The sequence below is a fragment of the Aulonocara stuartgranti genome (assembly GCF_965226115.1).
Source record: "Aulonocara stuartgranti genome assembly, chromosome: 11".
Lineage (NCBI taxonomy): Eukaryota > Metazoa > Chordata > Actinopteri > Cichliformes > Cichlidae > Aulonocara > Aulonocara stuartgranti.
The window spans coordinates 14633825-14655213 of NC_138947.1; the positions used below are offsets into that span (position 1 = coordinate 14633825).

General features: G+C 41.2%; 1 protein-coding gene across 1 annotated transcript; it reads left to right on the top strand.

Moving 5' to 3' along the window:
- Positions 1–1112: 1112 nt before the first annotated feature.
- clcn1b (chloride channel, voltage-sensitive 1b) lies at positions 1113–21250 on the top strand (the record flags this gene model as incomplete). The annotated part of the gene is made up of 24 exons (XM_082552938.1): positions 1113–1142; positions 2050–2058; positions 2239–2536; positions 3483–3614; positions 3741–3869; positions 4004–4137; positions 5373–5450; positions 8565–8643; positions 10361–10486; positions 12449–12533; positions 12674–12775; positions 13238–13322; positions 13680–13835; positions 13970–14039; positions 14123–14233; positions 15785–15998; positions 16092–16225; positions 17479–17660; positions 17746–17830; positions 17924–18006; positions 18293–18337; positions 18455–18559; positions 19157–19243; positions 19534–21250. The coding sequence occupies 24 exons, from the start codon at positions 1113–1115 to the stop codon at positions 19987–19989; spliced, it is 3015 nt and encodes a 1004-aa protein (XP_082409064.1). The 3' UTR covers positions 19990–21250.
- Between the last annotated feature and the right edge of the window lie 139 nt (positions 21251–21389).

Consider the following 21389-nt stretch of genomic DNA (forward strand, 5'->3'; position numbering starts at 1 on the left):
CACCTTTTTGAAGCCGTTTCACCTCTCATCCAAGAAGCTTCTTCAGTTCTAAGGTCAAATGGTGGAGAGTCCCAGATTTAAACCTAGCGGGAGTTTCCCCCCACAGAGGGACAAAAGGACCCCCTGATGATCCTCTAATTGCCTGAGCCAAGGTGTGAAATTGGGTTTGGGTCCCAATCAGCCAGAACTGAAGAAGCTTCTCGGATGAGAGGTGAAACGTCTTCAAGCAACTTAAAGAAGTCCAGACGCTTTTCTTTGAAAGCTCCTTTGACTACGATGACCTGGATGACTGAGAACCTTCACAGACTTTAAAATTTACATTCTCCCAGTTGGTACTGTCATAACGAATCATAATATATCCTACCACTCTTATGCAGATGATATACAGTTGTACCTATCAGTTTCCTCTGAAGATCTGACCTCTGTTTATTAGCTAATGAGCTGCATTAATGACATCAACTGCTGGTTGTCTCGAAACTTTTTAGAACTGAACAGAGACAAGACAGAAATATTGTTGTTGGTCCAAAAAGTCAGAGACTGACAGTCTGTTTGATCTTAGATGGTAATCTCACATGTTCACAAAGCTCCTCCGCACACTCCACCTCTCTGTTTTGCTTCTTTAGCTGAGAGTGCTTTCAGTTCCTGTAGTCCTGTTCCAAGCTTTCTGCTGACCTGAGATCAGTAACATCTGTGCCAACATTCAAAAAACAGACTCAAGACTCTTTTGTTCACACAGGTCTACACCTGCGTTTTTTAATGTTTTATTTTGCTGTTTTCATTGTCTTGAGGCACTGTAAACCTAAATGGAGTTTTGTATTTTTATCTTTTGTGCTACTCAGTTTACATATAATGAATTAAATGTATTATATAAATAAAATCCCCATTGCCTGTGCCACTGAACAGGTGTGTCTAATAAAGTGTCCAGTGGGTGTATGCAGATAGAAACAAGACGGTACCTTCAGTTGCTGTCAAAAAACATAACCTTTGGAAGAAATAATCGCAGCAGAACTCAGGAGAAGTTTTCCGTTGCAAAAACTTTCATCAGTTTCCATCTTCACATCACACAGAAAAACTTGTATGTAACTTACTTTAAATATAAGTTTTCCCGCGTGATGCAAACTCTTGCAACCCGTTTTGAGGAGGTAATATTCAACCAGCTCTTTGCATATTAACAAATAACTGACAATACTTTGTTTCTCCTGCTGTTAGCTCAGGTTTTACGGGGCTGAAGGACAGGAGTATTAAGCTGTTAGTGGTGCAGCATTGTTCTGAATAACAGTTTGTGGTTTGTGGTGTTTAGTGAGATTTAAAATAACCTCCTCGACGATTTAGAGGCATCAAAGGTTTTCAAAAGCCTCCAGCAGTAACTGCTTGGCCACCTGCTATGTGGTATATTCATGTATTAATTATAAACTTCTATATCAGTCACGTTGTCATGTGGTTGTAGTGAGTCATGTATTGCAGTGGACTGGTTATGTGAGGCTGTTTTTTGTGTGCACTTGAACTGGAGAAAAATGAACTTGCGCTCTGTAGACGTAAAGACTTTTAGAGAAGATGTGGATTTTTGTCTCACCTTTCTTTCATTTCACCAGCACATAATTATGTTCAGTTAGCCGAGCTTTTGTCCTAGTTGGGCCTCATGGTTGGATGTGGCCGCTCTCCTTTCCTGTGTGAACATGAGACAGAAATGTGTGGCAGCCAGCTCTCTGTATGATTCAGTTTCTTGCTTTGCTGTGTGGTGGGATGCATGTGATCTGTAGGTTTCAGTTGCACACACCATAGCTGCATCCGGATCTGCAGTATTTTACAGCTTCTACAGTTTTAACGAGTCCGGTGCAAGCTGACCGAATGTATGTGTGTGTGTTTGACAGCATGTGTGTAGGTGTCTGTGTAGTCATAGGTGTAAAATGCACACGCAGTCGGAAGTGGAACGTGTGGAATGTCCTCTCTTTCCGAATATCTTCCTCTGGCTTTTTTCCAGACCGTTCCTTTGCTCAGGGCGGGGATTTTCCAATCTCTATGCCCATTTTGTCTATTTCTGTCTGTCAGGCTATTCAGGTTGGTGTGTATCCCTTACATACACGCCACACATTCCCCATCTCTTTCTCGTTATCTCAAGACTCTTCACACTAGATCCAGTTTTATCCTTCTTCCAAGTCTCAGTTGTCAGAGGTATTTCGCCTGTTTTTCGTTCTCTCCCTCCTCTCCATTCTAGCGTGTTGTTTCTCTTCTGTGCAGCCCAAGAAACACATGATTTCTCCACTGGGTGCTTTTCGTTTCATAGTGATTGCCAGTGTGTCCCCTTGGTTACAGCTCTACGGAGAGTACAGGGAGCAGCTGGGAAACTTCGCCCGACGGGAGGCTGCCCGTTTACTGACAGAGAGACAATGGAGAAGACAGGCAGGGGACAATACCGCAGCCACAGGCCGCAAAGGCCACGGCCGGCGGCATCATCATCAGCACCCTGTGACCCTGGAGTCGCATCACAGCCATGCCTCCTCCACCAAGAAGCCTCGTCCCTACTCCAAATGCCAAGGTGACCAGCATGTGGTTATGAAAATGTATATGGAAACATTTGGCTGCTTTGCCACTTCCACACACTTTGTTGTTTTATTACATGACTTTTCAAAGAGTGAAGCTTTGCATTTGTCTAATGGTTTCAATTTCTGGTTACTTTGCACATTATGATTTTACATGCAACATGATGAGCTCATAAAATATGAGGCAGCACGGTAGTTTAATCAGGCTACACGAGGCACTTAATACCACTTGAACTTAAGGGCTGCTGCGATGGGGTATCTAAATGTAACCTACCCAGAGTTATAAAAAGAAAATCTCTAAAGGTGCAAGACTCAAAACATTTACCCAAATCTTAAGGTATAGAAGGTATTTTGTAGCTATATTTTGGAGGCTATAAATGCAGATGATTATGACATAAGAGGGACTTTAGAGTAAGCACTTGAAGGAGTTGTGCTCAGTATTGTGAACATGTGCACAGAGTTGAACTGTTGGTGTGTATTTATGTTGACATGGTGTCAGGGAGGTTGAGTCTCCTCTCTGACCTTCTTGCTGCTGTTTTAGGTTTTGCTGTAATGTCTATTTTGACTTTAATACATTTTGAGTGACTGCAGCTTTGTCTGAGTTTTTTTAAACTGACCTAGAGGGCCCCTCAAATCAGGATCCTCATCGTCATTGTTTCAGCCAATTCCAATGATTTTGAGAAGGAAAATAAATATGCAGTTTGTATCAAGTGGGAGTTAGTGCAGGGAATATTGAGATTCTTATATTATAGGAGTGTCACCTCTATCTGTGTAAATAATTACACTGCTTTGACTTTGTGATCTTTCATGTTGCATTTGTTGACTATTTGACTGAGTTAATCTGTACTTATCAGTCTACATTTACTTTATTTACTGCATCTGTTTCATCCATGATCTCACTAAGTGACTCCCTGACTCTTTGATTTTATCTCTCTGTTCCAGATTGTTTGGCTCGTGTGCGGCGCTACATAGTGACAAAAATGGGAGAGGACTGGATTTTCCTGGTTCTTCTGGGACTGACTATGGCTCTAGTTAGCTGGAGTATGGACTATGCTAGTGCCAAGAGCCTGCAAGGTAGAGCTGTCATGGAGATTATTGCCATTTCAAATCTCCAGTTTTTCTCTGCACTGCTCCTTTGTGTAATGTGCTTTTTTTCCTGTTCTTGTTTTTTTCTGTTTCTACTGTTATTCTGTCTTGCAGCCTATAAATGGGTGCATGGGGAGCTTAAGGGCAATGTACTGCTCCAGTACCTCGCCTGGGTTACGTATCCCATGATCCTTGTCATGTTCGCCTCGCTCTTCTGTCACCTGGTTTCCCCGCAGGCCATCGGTAAGCCCTCCATCACCTGTCAGCCTCTATTATCCTCTCTCATTATATTTCCTCCTGTATTTGCTTCTTTTTTCTCATTTTGTCTATTGTAAAGTACTGACATGATAACTTCTCTCTCTGTTTTTTAAATACAGGTTCTGGTATCCCTGAGCTGAAAACCATCCTGAGAGGTGTAGTCTTAAAAGAATATCTGACCCTTAAAGCCTTCATAGCTAAAGTCATCGGCCTAACCGCTGGCCTGGGCAGTGGGATGCCTGTGGGCAAAGAGGTAAACCCCCGTGTTAGGCAACATTACTTTAAAAACTATCGTGTTACATTACAAGATCAGTTGTGTTACAGTGTTTCCGACTGAGGAAACTCTTTAGAGTAGATCAGCCTCTACCGCTCTACTTCTGACTATGTTAACTTTACCTCATTTCAAAGCAAGTTGGTACTGGCAGCATTTCCTCCACCATAAAACAGGAACAAGCTTATTCATTTCCCTCAGAGTGACAGGTTTAGCACCAGCATCATTCAGCTGCTCAGTTTGCTTCACTACCAGTGTTTTAGCTTACAGATGTTTTTTAAAAATATGACATAGAGCTCCTTGGCAGCTCAAATACACTCAATGATAATAATTCAAATACCTCAGCAATGTAACATCCACCCTGTCTGTCGTCACAAAAGCTGATCTTAATATTTGCACTCACCATAGGTTCTGCTGGATAATAGTGTGTAAGGCATAAACCTGATTTATCTACTAATAGGCGTCATGGGTGTTTACTGAGGTTAAGGAGCAAAAAGGGCCGTTTATCACAGACTTTTATACAACAGGGAACTTTTAAGAAACTTGTGCACTGGCTTCATCTTGCAGACCCAGGAGCTGCATCAGTCTACAGCACTAACACAACTGTAGGATTAGATACATTCCACTATGCATGCCAAGGATTCACAGGGATGTAGAAAAATATTATTCTTTCCTCACTGCAAAAGAGAAGGAAAATGTGGTAATATGTTAATAATAACACATATTTAAAAAACAGCTTAATAAGCGATTGTTTGCAAAGCTAACAGGTTGTATTACTACAGACTCTAGCCCATTGCTTTGCATTGCATTAAATCCAGCACTGAAGCAAACACGTATTTTCACCTCCTTACTACTTGTGTGCTTCTGTGTCTATCCCCACTCATTCAGCATCTTGTTCCACATCTTCAGTCCTTTTTCTGTCTCACTCTCCAACTGGGAGGGGGTAATAAATCATCTTCTGTCATGTTGTTCCTCTCGCCCTCTTCTCACGGGACTGAGGCAAATTACTCCAGTCCTCAGCAAAGAACCACATTCGTTTTCCTTATTACAGTAGCATGGAAAGTGTCACATCCAGTAATTACACAGTGATTTATCAGTTCTGATAAAATATGTCCCAGTTTAGACTCTCTGTTTTTACAGACAGCACTCTGTGTCTCTGTAGATAACATTACACGTCACTCATATCTGTGTCAGTAATGTCCTCCCATCACCCCCAGGGTCCCTTTGTCCACATTGCCAGCATCTGCGCCGCAGTGTTGAGTCGATTCATGTCCATCTTCTCTGGAGTCTATGAGGTAAGCTGAGCCCCTGACCAAAGCCGACTACATTACCCACAACCCCCCCATCTCTTTACTGACCACAGTCAACATGCTGATTTAAATGAAGAATGCAGTGTTTTTGTAATAACTTATGGTGTTGCTGACATCTTTGTTGTAATTACAGGGTTCCCACTATTTTTCTCATTATTTTTTAAAATCTGAAAAACAGAAAAAGTTCAGGTATTTCTAGATATGTACAATTATCTCATTTTAAATTTAGTGCCATTTATCTCAACATCCCTGAGAACCTTGCTTTGTTTCTTAAATGTTATCATAGCACCATGATAGACGATGATTGGGAGAGCAGAACGCTGTAACTGTAATATCAACAGGTCAGTGTTGAGCATTCATATCAGGGTCCTTGAACTTGAACCCTTAATTATAGAATTTTAAATGAAGCTACTTTTGAGTCCCTCAAATTTTTGAAAGAACTTTAACACTAATGAAAAAGTGGGAACCCCGTGGCTGTGTTTTGTCTCTGTCATCCAGCTCACGCCAGCCCCTCCCCGTTTCTCCCGTGTCTTTGTTTTGGTTCGCCCCCTCACGCCTCGTCTGTGTTTGTCTCACTGTATTAATAGTGTGACCGTTATGTCTGGCATGTGTATTAACAGTGACCTCCCTGTCTCCCTCTTTCCCTCCCCCCCCTTCCCTCCCCTTGGCTTTCTCATTCATCTCTGCATTCACCCTTGACCTTTAACCCAGAATGGCTCCCATAACCAGGACCTGCTGGTGTGTGCGTGTGCTGTAGGAGTAGCCACTTGTTTCGGTGCCCCGATCGGAGGCAAGTCCCGCTCTGCTCGCTCGGCCTCAGGTCTACGGTCGGCTTTGACCTCATCAAGAAACATCAGTTACAATTAATTTGGAGGTTAAAACTGGCCTCACATCAGTGTGCTGCACTACTTGAAAGTGAACCAAACCACTATTCAAACATTTATATTTAGAATCAGTATCAATGCTACACCTGCAATGGATATTTTAAAGGTGCTGGCTCTTCATTTGCATACATTTTGTGCTACTGAAACATAGTGTGTTTTCACAAGGTTATAGTCTGACACAATCCACATTTAAACTCTAGGAAATATGAAAGCAAAATCACGGAAGAGCTGCTTTTCTTTTCTTTCTGACTGGACGTGATGCAAAGGTCAGGATAAGAAATACAAATTAGCAGTCAGGGCCGAGGATGTAGAATAAAACAAATATGGAGCGCAGATCCACTTTGTTTTTGCTGACAACTGTGCAGATAATCAAATTGCCCTGTATGGATGTTTTGTATGGATGCCTCCTTAAATCACGAGGTGGCTTTTAAAGGGGGCACTTACTGTTCTGTCTTGTCTGTCATGAAAATATGACAGTATGATGTTCCTCAAACCTTTTGTTTGTACATGGTAGCAAATCAGAAAAATAGCTGCTTTAAAGGGAGGGGGATTGGAGCTAATGAGGCTTGTTTAGGAGCTGAGGGGCCAGCTAAATAAGATAAATAAGGATTAGTTTGCTCTCTCAGTCATGAAGATCTGCTCTAGTAGACTTCATTCATCCATCCATTTTTTTTCCCACTTATCCAATTAAGGGTTGCAGGGAAGCTGGAGCCCATCCCAGTTGTTGCTGGTTGCAGCTGCTTCGAACCCGTAGTCTTTCTGTTTGCTGTGAGGTGACAGTGCTACAAAACTGTGGCACCCCTCTGGCAGAGTACAATAATAAAAATATGGAGCGATAATAGGCTCCATTAAACACCACAAAAGTGACCAATGTCAGGTGAATATTGGATTTTGTAAATGTAGTTGGGATAACTGAATTTGAATCCCCGATGTTGATGTTGTTACGCATTTATCTGTGTATTATTGGAGAATCTTTACCTCATAATATAAAGTGCCCTGAGGCCCCATTTGTTGTGATTTGGCGCTAAATAAATAAAACCGAATTGAATTGAATTACTGCACAATAGCCCACAGTCAGTCGTTTATATGGTTCAGACAAATTTAATGAGAACTTGTGAATTAGCTGTATTTGCTAGAAGGTACATTAAGACTGAATTAGGCTAATTCAACTGCCTGCTGGCTTAAGCTTTATGTTTAGCATACATATATAAATATGGCATAAATTTTTCCATCTACAGTGCTGCGAAAAAGTATTTATCTTTCTTTTATATTTTTGTCATGCATAGACGTTTCAGATCATGCAAATGAAACAAACTTGAATATGAAGATAACTTGAGTACATACAAAATGCAGTTTTTAAATGATGATATCATTCTGAACTCAGCTTTTAAAACATAAATGTGGGTAATCACAGTTAATTCATTATTTAACCAAGGGGACAATTGCTAGGCGTGCTTGGATAGCTTTTTTCCCCTTGAAATATGAAATCATCATTTAAAAACAGGATTTTTTATTTACCTGGGTTATCTTTGTATAATATTAAAATTAGTTTGATGAGCTAAAACACATAAGGGTGACAAATGGGCAAAAAAAAGGTAAGAAATCAGGAAGGGGGCTAATACTTTTCACTGCACGTTAACTCTCAGCAGAAAGACAAGAATTGCAGATTATTCCTTTAAAACTATCCTAAAAAGTTAAACAGCAGCTCATCATTCAAGGTCATGAATAATCAGTGGAAGTATTTCATGTGTGCTACCTTCAATTTTCAGTCTGCAATCAGTTGCAGGGATCTGTCTCCAAGGACAATGTGACCACTTGGTTTGCTTCCTGATTGCTTAATTGCTTCCTCAAAGTCTGTATACTCACACTGGCATGCGCCTCCTCTGCTTCATATCCTCGTGGTGTAATTTCCCCTCCTTTATAACTTTTCTAATCACACTCTAGTGAACATTATTTATTCACTTTATTCCAATTTTCTTTTCTGTCTCTGTGTCCCCCTCTTGTCCTCACCACCTTGATCTTTTTTTCTCTCCCCCTCTTTCCGACTCACTCTGCTGTCTTTCTGTCAACACTCATGTTTCTTGTTATTGTCCTCCCCCCCCCAACACCACCACCACCCCTCATCATCTCTTGCCTTTCATCCCTCACTCTGTGACTCACCCCTCCACCTCCCCCCCCCCCCCCCCCCCTCCCTCTCTGTTTTCTGTGTCAGTAGAACCCTTATGGTTACACAGATATACTGACTGTTGGCTGTGCCGTGGGGGTGGGATGCTGTTTTGGCACTCCACTAGGAGGTACTGTACATCTTCCACACTGCCTCTCAGCCACAACCTCTGCACCAACCGTCCTCCTGTACTGGATCAGATTCTTAGACCTGTTTGTTTCCCAAAGGGGACACATTATGCTTGTCTTTATTTCTTTACATATATAATATGTCTGATTTGTGAATTATTGAACGTGAGCATTACTATTACAGTTACTGAAGACCAGTGACAAATATGCACTTAGTTGCCATTTTAAGAGATACACATGTGAGCAATCAAATAGCTCAAACAGGTCAGCCACACCTTCAGTGGAAGCAATATGTACTCTTACAAGGTACTCTCCTCCAAACCAGTGACTGTGACCACAATGATAAACGTTCTGCATAATTTCATGGTAATATTTCCCCATCTCACATTGTAAATACACTTTTTAGGCCAAATTATGGAGCGGATTGATCTTGCCTAGCAAGACTAAACTTAGTACTTAGTGCTTCAATTTACTTACAGTAAAATTATCTCTGTTTCCTGTAAAAACCTGACTTTTTACCCCCTTATTGCAGTGTACATGCCCTTAAGTATTTGTAGTATTACACTGTAAATTCAAATAAAATATATTGAATTTCCATTTTTTATAAAGTGTTACTTGAAAGTTATAAAGAGTGTGAGTAATTCAAAGACTCAATACTGGTTCATATTAAAAATCAATAAATCCCCCTCAGTAACAGAGGTTAAACAGTTCAACGGTCCAATCAGCTGAAGTTAGTAAGCCAATAATTAAACTCTTCTAATGAAAAGCTTTGTAAAGATCCCAGTTTTTCGATAGATCATTTATTGAATAGGTTAATAATCTGTTTATTAATTATCAGTGCGAACAATCAAGAGCTGAAGTACCAACCAAAGTACAAAAGTCAACAAAACATCGAATGCTGTGCAAACGTTTTAGGCATAAAAAAAAAAAAAGGAAAGTTTGAAAGATAATGCCGTGAATAGTATTTAGTTAACTTTGACCACTTCTCAGCTTTTCAAGGTGCTTGTTGGGTAATTAGTCTGTCTCAGTGTCTCTTGTCTCTTCCTGTAATGCTGAGCTGAGGGGATTAAGGACAGACCGTCTTCTGCAAGGCTCGCTCTTACTGTCGAATGTGGCTCTTTTAATGACAGCGGCTTATTGTTTGGCCCTGTTGTCACGCTGCAGAATAATTTTGGGACGATTAAACTCTCCCCGAGGGCGGATGGGTGTGTGACAGATAAGAATCTAAACTTCTGAAATGCCTACAATTTTTGCACAGCACTATATTTAAGTCACTAGATGTATACAAAACAAACTAGAATGTATTTACTGCTGACATAATGTTGGTCCCAAAATATGTTTTTTAAATCTTTTTTTAGAAGCTTCACACAGCTTTGATTATTGTTTTATAGCTTCACATGCTGATTATGTCTCTGTTTGTGTGTCAGAGAGCGAGACTACATGTAAGTGTGTGTTTAGCTGCGTTTGAATGTGTGTTAACTCCCCGTGGTTCTCCTGGTGTGCATAATTACACCCTCAGCTTCAAGTGTTTTTGAATTCATTTTGTTGCTTTAACTCATAATACCGTCCTCTCTCTCTCTCTCTCGCTCCCTTCTCTTCCTCTCCTCTTCCTCCCCCTCATTTTCTCTCACTGCCCATCCTCATTGCTCTTCCTCTCTGTAATCCCTCCTCTCCCTCTGTCCTTCCTCCCCTTTTTTTCTGTCGATCCACCGTCACCAGGGGTGCTGTTTAGTATTGAGGTCACGTCTACCTACTTTGCGGTGAGGAATTACTGGCGGGGATACTTTGCCGCCACATTCAGTGCCTTCATATTCCGGGTGCTGTCTGTTTGGAACAAGGATGCTGGTGAGAAGCAGAGGAAATGCATATTCAACAGATACACACAAACTACTGAAAAAAAGACAGCTGAGCTTGCTGTTTATTAAAAGTAGCTGAATATGACAGCTGAGTAATACTTGCTTCTTTACATAAACCTGAAATGTTTCAATACATCATCGCAGTCTTAAAGCAGCCCAGCAGCCCTGTAGCCTAAAATCCCTACAAGCTGCATTCAGGTGACCCTGTCTCTTTATTACAATACTAGATATTTTCACATTTCCAGTGTAATTTTATAAATAATATATAACTCAGAAAGGGGTGATCATTACATAGCCACTCTTACCCAAACAGATTTTGGGAAATCTTCATCTTTTAAAGTCTGAAACCTCAGTTTCATGGAATTTATGTTAAAATATTACAGAAATGTGCCAGGGTGAATTTTTTTCTCTATTGCAAACATAACCAGTTAGATTAGGTTCGATTTTTCAGAATACACTGTTCATGAATCTTCTTCACTGAAGCTCCGTTAATCAGTATTTACATTATTTAAGTATAATACTTCAAAGTATTTAAGTACCTCAAAGTATTTAAGTATCTGTAAGCTCTGTTTTCATTGTTTTGGTTTTCAGGCCTGCAACTTTACTGTTTACTGCTCTTTTAATATACAACTAATGGACATTTTATTAGGCACACCTTGGTAGGGTTGGGCTGTTTTTACCTTCAGAAAGTATTCATTCATTTTTTTTCATTTTTCATGGCATAGATTCACCAATTTTGGCCTGTATTATTATGATAGCGTCACACAGCTGCTGCAGATTCATGATGTGAATCTCCCGTTCCACCAAATACCAAAAGTGCTGGATTGGATTGAGTAATGTTGACTGTGGAGGCATATTCGAGAAACAAGTTTGAGAGGATCTGAGCTTTGTAACATAGCACATTACTTACCTGGAAGCTGCCATTAGAAGATGGGTACAGTGTGGTCATGAATGGATAGACATGGCATGTAACAATACTCACGTAAGTTGCGGTGATTAAATGATGCTCAGTTGTTACTCTTGTGCCAAGAAAATATCCCCCACACATTAAAACACCAGCACCATTAGCCTAAACGATGATACAAGGCAGGACTGATCCATGCAATCGTGTTGGTTGCACTAAATTCTGACCCTAATGTTTGAATGTTATTGTGCCAGACAAGGTTTTTTCAATCTTCCATTGTTCAATGTTGGTGAGGCCTCAGGTCCCTGTTTTTATTTGACAGGAGTGAAACGCAGTGTGGCCTTGTACTGCTGTAGCCCATCTACATAAAGTGCATTCAGAGATTCTCTTCTGCTCAAATAATCACTGGTTATTTGAGTTCCTGCTGCCTTCCAATCAGCTCAAAGCAGTGTGATCTTTCTCCTCTGATCTCTGGTATCAAGCAGCCAATCTCTGCAAACCCTGCAGGTGGTTGGATGGGAAAATTCCAGATCTCAGGCCAGCTTGTACAGCACCAACAACCATACCATGTTCAAATTACTTAAATCACTTTTCTTCCTCATTCTTACGCTCAGTTTGAACTTCAGTAGCATGTCTTGTCCGTGTCTATATGCCCAAATGCACTGAGTTGCTGCCACGTGATTGGATGAGCCAATATTTGCATTAACAAGCAGTTGAACAGGTGTACCTAATAAACTGTCAGAGAGAGAGAGTTGTTTTTAAAAGTTAGGGAACCCATTGCATATTACATAGCAGCACATTGTGGACTGAAACGAGCCACATAAAGAATCATTTGTTTCCTTCAGGAGTTGATGGAGACATAAAAACAGCTAAGGGAGCTTAAATATGGGCTCAGACTCATCAGGTGGACTGGAGTATTTGTTTTTTATTGTTATACTTTGTTTAATTTATCTTGTTGTCCCTGTTGTCAAAGTATTAGCATAGGAATGACAGACTGAGACCACATGTTCACTTGGTGGGAAACAGTTATTTCTCTCTTCCTCTCAGTCACAATCACAGCCCTCTTCAAAACAAACTTTCGGATGGATTTTCCCTTTGACCTTCAAGAGCTGCCTGCATTTGCAATAATAGGGTGAGGAGACTTTGTGAGCACTTGCATGCCTGCATGTGTTTGTGTTGAAATAATATGAGTCAGCAAGGTTCCTTTAATCTGAGATAGTCACGTAAAAGCTGCATCCTTGCTCCTTAACCCAGCTTTCTTTCGTCTTTCAGGATCTCGTGCGGCTTTTTGGGAGCGTTCTTCGTTTACCTGAACAGACAGGTGGTTCTCTTCATGAGAAGGCCTACGGCTCTTACACGCTTTCTAACCAAACAGTAAGATCCCCATACAGACGCAGAAACATAACAGAGACCTCCCCGCTGCTGTGGATTCATGTGGCGCTCAGCCCTTAAACTGCTGTGACTCTGGTAGCAGAAACTGTTTCTTGGAACTGAAACCATTTGTGCATTTAAATCCAATTCCTCTTAATGTTTCTCAGCTCCACTCTCCAAACTCATCAGTCTCACAACACTGGTCAGGACAGCAGCAAAGCCTTAACAACCTTTCAGCCAGTTATTCACTCAATGGGGAGATTCACTTACCCTCTGAGACTCAACAGTCAGGGAACATTAGTCTTCACCATTAGAGAAAAGAGAGTAGCAGCATCAAGAGAGCTCTACAATCAGCGCTGGTTCACACACACTGGTTATTTCTATGACAAGACAACTGTAGTCCTCTGGGGATACACTGCTGCTTTTAATGAACTCGTGTGTGTCTCCGTCTGTGTGTTGTCCCAGTCGTTTGATCTATCCAGGTGCAGTGACATTGATCATCGCCACCATCACGTTTCCTCCTGGATTTGGACAGTTTATGGCTGGAGAGGTCAGAATTCATCAATCTTGTTAATTCTCTGACTTTTTTCATGTTCATTTCTGGTGGTATTTTTTAAAACCTGATATGAATCAGGTGACTTTTCACTAAGTCCGCAAACACTAAAACCTTACCTGTGAAAGTGTGGCTGTCTGTCGCATGATTGTAAATTAATAGGATTGTTCTTTTAATGTAAATGGCCTGGAACATATATAATTTCTATTCTTCCTGAATATTTTTTATACTACATGTCACATTTTAGGTTTTTTTATTATGAACATGTAGCGTCATCAGGATGTGATGATTTTGTGTTTATGTAAACCTTGTTTAGGACAATTTTTTTCTGTGTGTTTGTGTTTCCTCTTGCAGCTGATGCCTAGAGAGTGTATCAACTCACTCTTTGATAATTTCACCTGGACCAAAATCTCAGAATACCCTGCTCCCCCCGGCCTGGGTCGCTCTGCCGCGTGGCTTCATCCTCGTGTCAGTGTCTTTATCATCCTTCTCCTCTTCTTCATCATGAAGGTATCTCTTCCTTCTTGCCTCCACCTCACATTGTGTATGGAGTGGGTTTTGCCTTGAAAAGCACTGTGTGCGATAGCGTGAAAAACCTCTGGGATCGGTCTCGATCCTACTTTGATCCTGTTTTTGTGTTGCAGTTCTGGATGTCAGCAGTTTCCACCACTATGCCCATCCCCTCAGGTGCCTTTATGCCGGTGTTCATATTAGGTAAGAGGATTTTGTAATGCGAGTCTCCTGCTGATCTTCAGTTCAATTTGTCTTTACCAGAGTGCCTTATCTCTCTCCTCAAGGAGCTGCTTTCGGTCGCCTTGTCGGGGAGATCATGGCCACTCTGTTCCCAAATGGAATCCTGTTTGATGGGATAGTCTACCGCATCCTGCCAGGAGGTTACGCTGTCATTGGTCAGTCTGTTAACCTTCCCCCAGGTCCCCAAAGGCTATTTGAAGAGTTGTAGATTTAAGAAAAGTTTAAGAAAAGTTCTTTCCTTTTTTGGTGTTTTATATTCTCTTGTTCAAGCTGCAGATTTAGCAGCAGAAATCACCCCCAACATGCCAAATGATCAGTTTGTGTGCTAAAATAAACAAATTATAATTTAAAAAGTCATTACAAAATATTACATTTGATAACAACTGAGTGTTTTTTAAAACTAGATGTACTTTATCTGCCTCTCAAGACCGCTAAACTCTTGACGCTCTTAAAGGTTTCTGATTTACTGTGTCATAAATAGTATAATGCTTTCAAAGCTAATTGATGGTTTGTTTTATTTAGCTGAAATAGGTGTAGTGATTTACTAAAACATTCAACCACACTGAAATACACAGAAAACAGAGTTTGTACAATTCTAACGAGCTTAAAAGTAAAAGTTTCAACAGTCTGAACTCTTTCAAACTTTCTTATAATTTCTTTAAGTAATCTTCAGGATGGTTCCCCTGCCTTTTGTCCCATTCTCTGTTAAGATGATCTCACACTGGTTCAATAATGATGAGGTCCAGGCTCTTCTATTTTCTATCCAGATATGCTGTTACTGCATTGGTGGTGCATTTGGGATCACTTTCATGCTGAAAAATGAAGTTAGTGCCAATCAGACACTTTCCAGATGGTGTTACATGGTGGATCAAAATCTCACTGTACTTTTCACTGTAAAATCCCCAACACCAGTGACTGAAACACAGCCCTGAACTATGACAGAGCCTTGTCAGTGTTTTACAGACGGCTGTAGACACTCGCTGTTGTACCTCTCTCCTGACCTTTTCTGTATATACAGTCAAGCCCATAATTATTCATACCCCTGGTAAATTTTGAGTTAAAGTTACTTTTATTCAACAGGCAAGTTTTTGGTTTTTTTGACCAGAAATGACACAGGCGTCTCCCAAAAGATGATAAGACGATGAAGAGGCATCGTTCTGGGAAAAAAATTAAATAAAAAAACAAAATAAAAAACTTGCTGGTTGAATAAAAGTACATTTAAGTTGACTGTACAGATGATGATTTGACCCAAAAATTTCAATTTGGATTCATCAGTTTCATATATCTCAGCCTTTTCTACCCGTTTCCCTTCCTTAATAATGGCTTCTTGATAGCCATCCTTCCTCTGTGTCCATTTTTGCTTCGGTGAACAGAAGATGATCAGCTGAAGGGCATGAAGGACATTTATCAGGTCCTGTGTCAGATCGTTACTGAATATTTTTCTCTTTATTAAAGGCATGACTTTGAGATAGACTTCATGCCTGCATTTTTTTGCAGATTGAACTCAAGGTTGCTAGTAACAAAGTGTCTAAAGATACAATTCAAAATGGACTCTTTGCTAAGTTGTAGATAGAAACAGGTTTATTTGGTGTCTTTTTTATGCTTGACTCATGGGTCAGTTTTAAGTGGACTAACAAACAAAACCATTCCTCTGAAAATGACGATGTACAATAATCAGGAGGAATTATATCACACCCCCATCACAGGTGCAGCAGCGATGACGGGGGCCGTCACACATACAGTTTCCACAGCAGTAATTTGCTTTGAGCTCACTGGTCAAATCTCCCACATCCTACCCATGATGGTGGCCGTCATCTTAGCTAATATGGTGGCGCAGGGTCTACAGCCGTCTCTCTACGACTCCATCATCCAGGTGAAGAAGCTACCCTACCTGCCTGAGCTGGCCCTTGGGCACATAAGGTAAAGTTAAAATACCTAAAAGTCCTTATTTTGTTTTCATATCGCTGTCATGAAAGACAACCTGTGCTTATTGTTGTATCCCGTCATTCCCAGCAAGTATAACATCTTTGTGGAGGACATTATGGTGCGCAAAGTGAGATTTCTGTCTTCTCAAGCCACCTTTCGGGAATTAAACCATCTGCTTGACACCACGACCCTGAAAACCATCCCCATCGTCGACTCCAAAGGTAGGATGACCAACATCTTTGCCGTCTCTGTGAGCCATAATTGTCACGGCTGCGGGGGCAGACGTGTGATGAGTGTGAGACAGGATCCAGACGCAGGCACTGGCTTGGAAGTGAGCGAGCTTTATTTAACACAGGTGGCACAAACAGAGCGAGTAAAGCAAAACCTCAAGGTGACTTAAACTGGGAATGACTAACAAAACGAACCTGAATAGACGACTGGGAGAAACACGAAGGGGAGAAACCGAGACGGACTAGCAACTAACATGAGTGAACATGCACACTATAAATACACAGAAGGGAACGAGGAAACGACACACAGGAGGGAGGCACAGCTGATTATGATCAACAAGACGAGACAGGGGAAACACAAACGAACACACTGGCATAAGACACAGACTTTCACAATAAAACAGGAAACTCAAAACACGCGCGAAGGCACAGACTCAGAGACGCGGGCTTTACACAGAGACTACACTAGAGGGAATACACAGGTAGGGATGACACAGAACAGAGGGAGCACGGAATTAACACTGGGAGGTCAAAGAACGAAACCTAAAAATCAGAACTACAAAACTAGGGAGCTAGAAACACTAGGATAGAAACCCAAAACACAAACAGTCACAAACCATGATGAAATCAAAAGTAAAAGTACAAAAACCAAAAACACTGGGTCACCGACCCAGGACCATAACAATAATACTTTATTTTGCTTTTAAAAGGCTTAGTACTAATGGGATAGACCAGGTCTATAAGTAGCTTTCCATGATTAACAGTTCAAAATAATTCCTCTTAGCCTTGGTGCAGATCTTCAGTTGACTATCCGTCTGAAACAAGCTTCTGATTGGCCGCCCTCGTAAACAGAAGGGTTTAATCACATGTGGGTGGAGCTTCTGTGCGCAGAGGCAAAGCTGTGTCCATGAGATGATCATATTGGGGAGATATCAGCTCCTAATGATATCATATGGAGCCAAGAGTAGAGAAAATTTTAAGAAAACAGCTTTTACTGTCTGAAGCCTGAGCTTTTGTCTAACAGGGATTACTCTCACCTCTTTTTTGGAACCTTGGCCACTGTCAACATTATCCATTGTAACAATATATATATATATATTTATGACAGAAAATAAGGACCATTAAATTCGTTTTTTACCTTAAACTTATTTTTTCTGACTTGGTGCTAAGCTGATCTCATGTAAGTATCAACAGTTTCCCCCTGAATGCCAAACTTTTTCTCTGTGAAACTTCCTTTTTTGCAGAATCTATGATTCTGCTAGGTTCAATTGAGAGGACAGAGCTTCAAGCCCTCTTGGACTGGTGGCTTTCACCTCAAAGACGAGTCTTTGAAAGAGGTCAAAGTTCACCGGGTCAAGCCTCCAAAATCAGCTGGGAGTCATTCACCTTTGTAGATGAGGAGGGAGGCGAGGAAAGCCCCGACAAGGTGGAAAAATGTGACCTATTCCTGACCATCAGGTGTTGTTTGTTTGTGTCTGCAACCCCCTTACTGACAGCGTTGTGTCCATCAGACCACCACTCCTGTGCAGGAAGAATGTAATGGACCCGTTCCTGCCCCCAAACCTCAGGAGCCCTCCGCCAACCACACAGACTCAGGTAACACGTTATTTCCACTACATACAAGGACAGGTTCGCTCATCCATGTCACTTGTCTCTACTCTGACATGCGTTGCCATACCACATCCCCAGACAAGCGCAAGCTGCCATCTGTCAGGAGGACCCTTCAAAGACTCTTCTCCTCCACGTCTTTGTCAGGCCAGACAGATACTCAGGTACTGGGATCAACCTTATGTATCCATTGCTTTGAGGCTAAACACTCAAAGAAGCAGTGCATCAGTGATCTGCTACTGAGTTGGCAGTGACAGCTAAGACAGGGATATCAGTCCAGCATGGCAGTCTAAGCCAGCCTCAATAATGTGATGAGGGGGGTGGGGGCATAACCTGAAGCTGACCTAGTGATAACTTTTGCAGTAGGTAATACTTTAAAACCAACAGGGGGCATCTATCTTTCTTTTCATCATTTGGTCTATCATCTCTTTCTTCCTCCACCTTTCTCAGGAGACCACAACCCCGCAGCTGACTGACACCATGTCTCCAGAGGAGGTACTTTACACTATTGATTGCGCAGCCTCATACTCAACGATGGACCAACAAACCACTCTAATTGATAATTACAACCTAGTTTGCGCCTTCGTCTCTCTGCTTTGTGATTGGCTGCAGATCAAAGCCTGGGAAGAGGCAGAGCTGAACAAACCAATTGATATGGAGCAGATACGCATAGACCCCTCTCCATTTCAGCTGGTGGAAAGAACGTCTCTGCATAAGGTGATCATCAAAACTCATATACACATACTGGTTCTGTACACTTACAACTATGACTTATTTTCATGTCATGATCTCTGCTCACAGACTGGAAACGGGGGGAAAAAACTCTTCATAACTAAACTATACTGAAACTATATCCAAGTTCATCTTCTGCCTGAAACAAACTGTTTAGCCTCTCTCCCATAAATGCTATGCTCCCTTTGAACCAGCTTTGTTGTGTGTGACTTTGTGAGTTTTTGATTCATCTGTCCCAGCTTCAGTTTTCAGTTTTTTAAGTGTATACCAAGTCCACCTGTCTGCCAACTGTAGCTCTAAAGGAGCTTTCTGAAAGCTGTGATGAAACATTAGACTCATTTCAGCTTGGCCTAAGAGTCTGAACAAACAGAACGCCCTGTTTGTTCTTTGTCCATATGATAAAACTTTGAAACTTGAATTTTTTTTATTATGCATCTATTTAGCAAAGCCATGCATTTCCTCTTTTGTTGCAGAAAAATTGCTTATGAGAAACAGTGCAGTCATGCAAGCAGAACACTGTCACAGTACAGCACATCTAACACTGACTGGATCGTGTCCTCTCTCTCCTCTCTCATTACTCAGACCCACACTCTGTTCTCCTTGCTGGGTCTCAGTCACGCCTATGTCACCAGCATTGGTAAGCTGGTGGGTGTTGTGGCACTGAAAGAGGTAAAGTCACTTTTTGCTTTTCATTTTGTTTTAATTTATCGGCTTGTTTTTTGTCACCTCTCTGGATTTGATCCGGTAATGTGGCATGACGAGCTGTGAGCTGTTCTGTCACTGCGTGCATCATTCTTTACGCTCTGATTCATGCAGTTAGTCCACTAACCGCCCTCACAACTCATCTCGCTGGATGTTCACTTTAATGATCTTATGTTGTTGCTCTGCTTCGTGGTATGTTTGGGGTTTTTTTTTTTTTGCTTCTGTGGATGTTTAAACCTCGTTCACTCTTGTAACAGTTGCAGAAAGCCATAGAGGGCTCAACTCGGAGCGGGGTGAGGCTTCGTCCTCCTCTGGCCAGTTTCAGAGACACCAGTAGGAAAGCCAAGAAGCACCAGCCTCCCTCATCCACCACTTCCTCGCCAACACAGGACAGAGACCTGTGGGGGGAGGGTAGCAGAAGGGAAGGGGAGCTGGTGAGGAGGGAGTCCAAAGACGATTCCCGAGGGAAGCCTTCAAGAGGAGCTCCTGGGTGTGACGTTGCTTCCTCTTCCCCCAGCACCATGGAGAGCAATAGTAGCTCCACCTCCACAAGAGGGGCCGAAGGCCCTGCTCAGGAGGCAGCATCCCCCTCCACCTCCTCCTCTACCTCGCCGTCAGCCCCTGCCTCTCCCATGTCAGCCACAAGCCCTGTCCTCACACTGTCCTCCCTGCAGGAGGAGAGGGAGAGCGAGGACTCTGATGAGCCCATTTAGGAGAAGTGGCTTTCAAGAAGAAAAACTTTTACCTTCTTTTAATGTCACTCCTTTTCCGAAAAGACAAAGCTGCAGTTTAGATGGAGGAGTCAAAGCCACCTGCGGCTGTCACAGACATTCAGCTCTCAGTGGGCAGGAGGAACTGGTGCACACAAAGCTCAAGAAACTTTTAGTACAGGATATTTTTTTCTATTCTGATGATAGTTTCACTTTTCCACTCTTTAAAATCTCAGGTGCTTTCCCGTGTCTTCTGAACTGCTGACAACCGTTTCACTGAAGTTCAATCTTCCAAGCGTATCTCTGAAATGCCGAAAACAGCTGATTTTCACATGTATTAAGATCTGTTAATGTCATTAAAGGTATAATATGCAGCAATGGTCAGTTATTGTAAACTTGGCCTTGAGAATGAGGATGGAGGGAACAGCTTTAGCAAGAAAAAAGCAATGAAGCATAATTTTCTAATTGTTTTACAATGATTGAGTTCTGAAGCAGAAATCACACAAGTCAGCAGGGAAGGTGCTGCATTTCTTAATTTAGTGTGAATTAGGTGTGGCTCTAGGCTATAAACTGGTGTTGACAATGACTATAACACGTATGATAACATTACCAGATAACATTGCATTAATACTTTCTGTAGTTTTTAAGTAGCTACTGCCCAGTGTGTGACACTGGAAACCATAAAAACATGAGTGCCAGTCAGTAGTAGTTATTCCAGTCTAATTATTAAAATTTCTTTCTTATTTTGGATATTGGTGTAATGAAAACATGCAATGAAAACTAACATCACAACAGCTCTTTTATAATATTTATGAGGAAAGAAATAGAGGCAGTGATGTAATCCCGCCCTCCTGTTGTTATTAGCTGGGGGCTACACAATCATTGCCCAATGCTTGCAACCCAGGAATGTACAGAAAACAGGAAAAACAGAATATATTAAATCAGTCTGTGCAGATAAATACAACAGTAAAGGAAAACTGAGAGATTTTACTGTTTTAGGAAAATCCTGCATATTATACCTTTAAGTACCTGTAGGGTAGCTGACAGTAAAGAATTGTATTATAATGAAATAATATAGTGATTAAGACTTAATTAATTTGACTGATGGGTCAAAGAGATCACACATTTAAAGTTTACTGATTGAGGTTAATTTAAAATTATAACTTGTTATAACATGTTTATTATGTATTTTCTGTATTGTGAATCTAAATCATTATTACTGGTTTGTAATTTTTAAAAAAATAATAAATACTATATTTGTCCACTAACTTATTTGAGTTCTTTACTGCTGTTAAATATCTTTCTCAGTGAGGCTGGATGCAGCAGTGCTTCCAGCTAAATGCTAAAATAAATATATTTTCATTTGTTTCTGGATTGAGACGCAATGCTGAAAATGTGGGTTT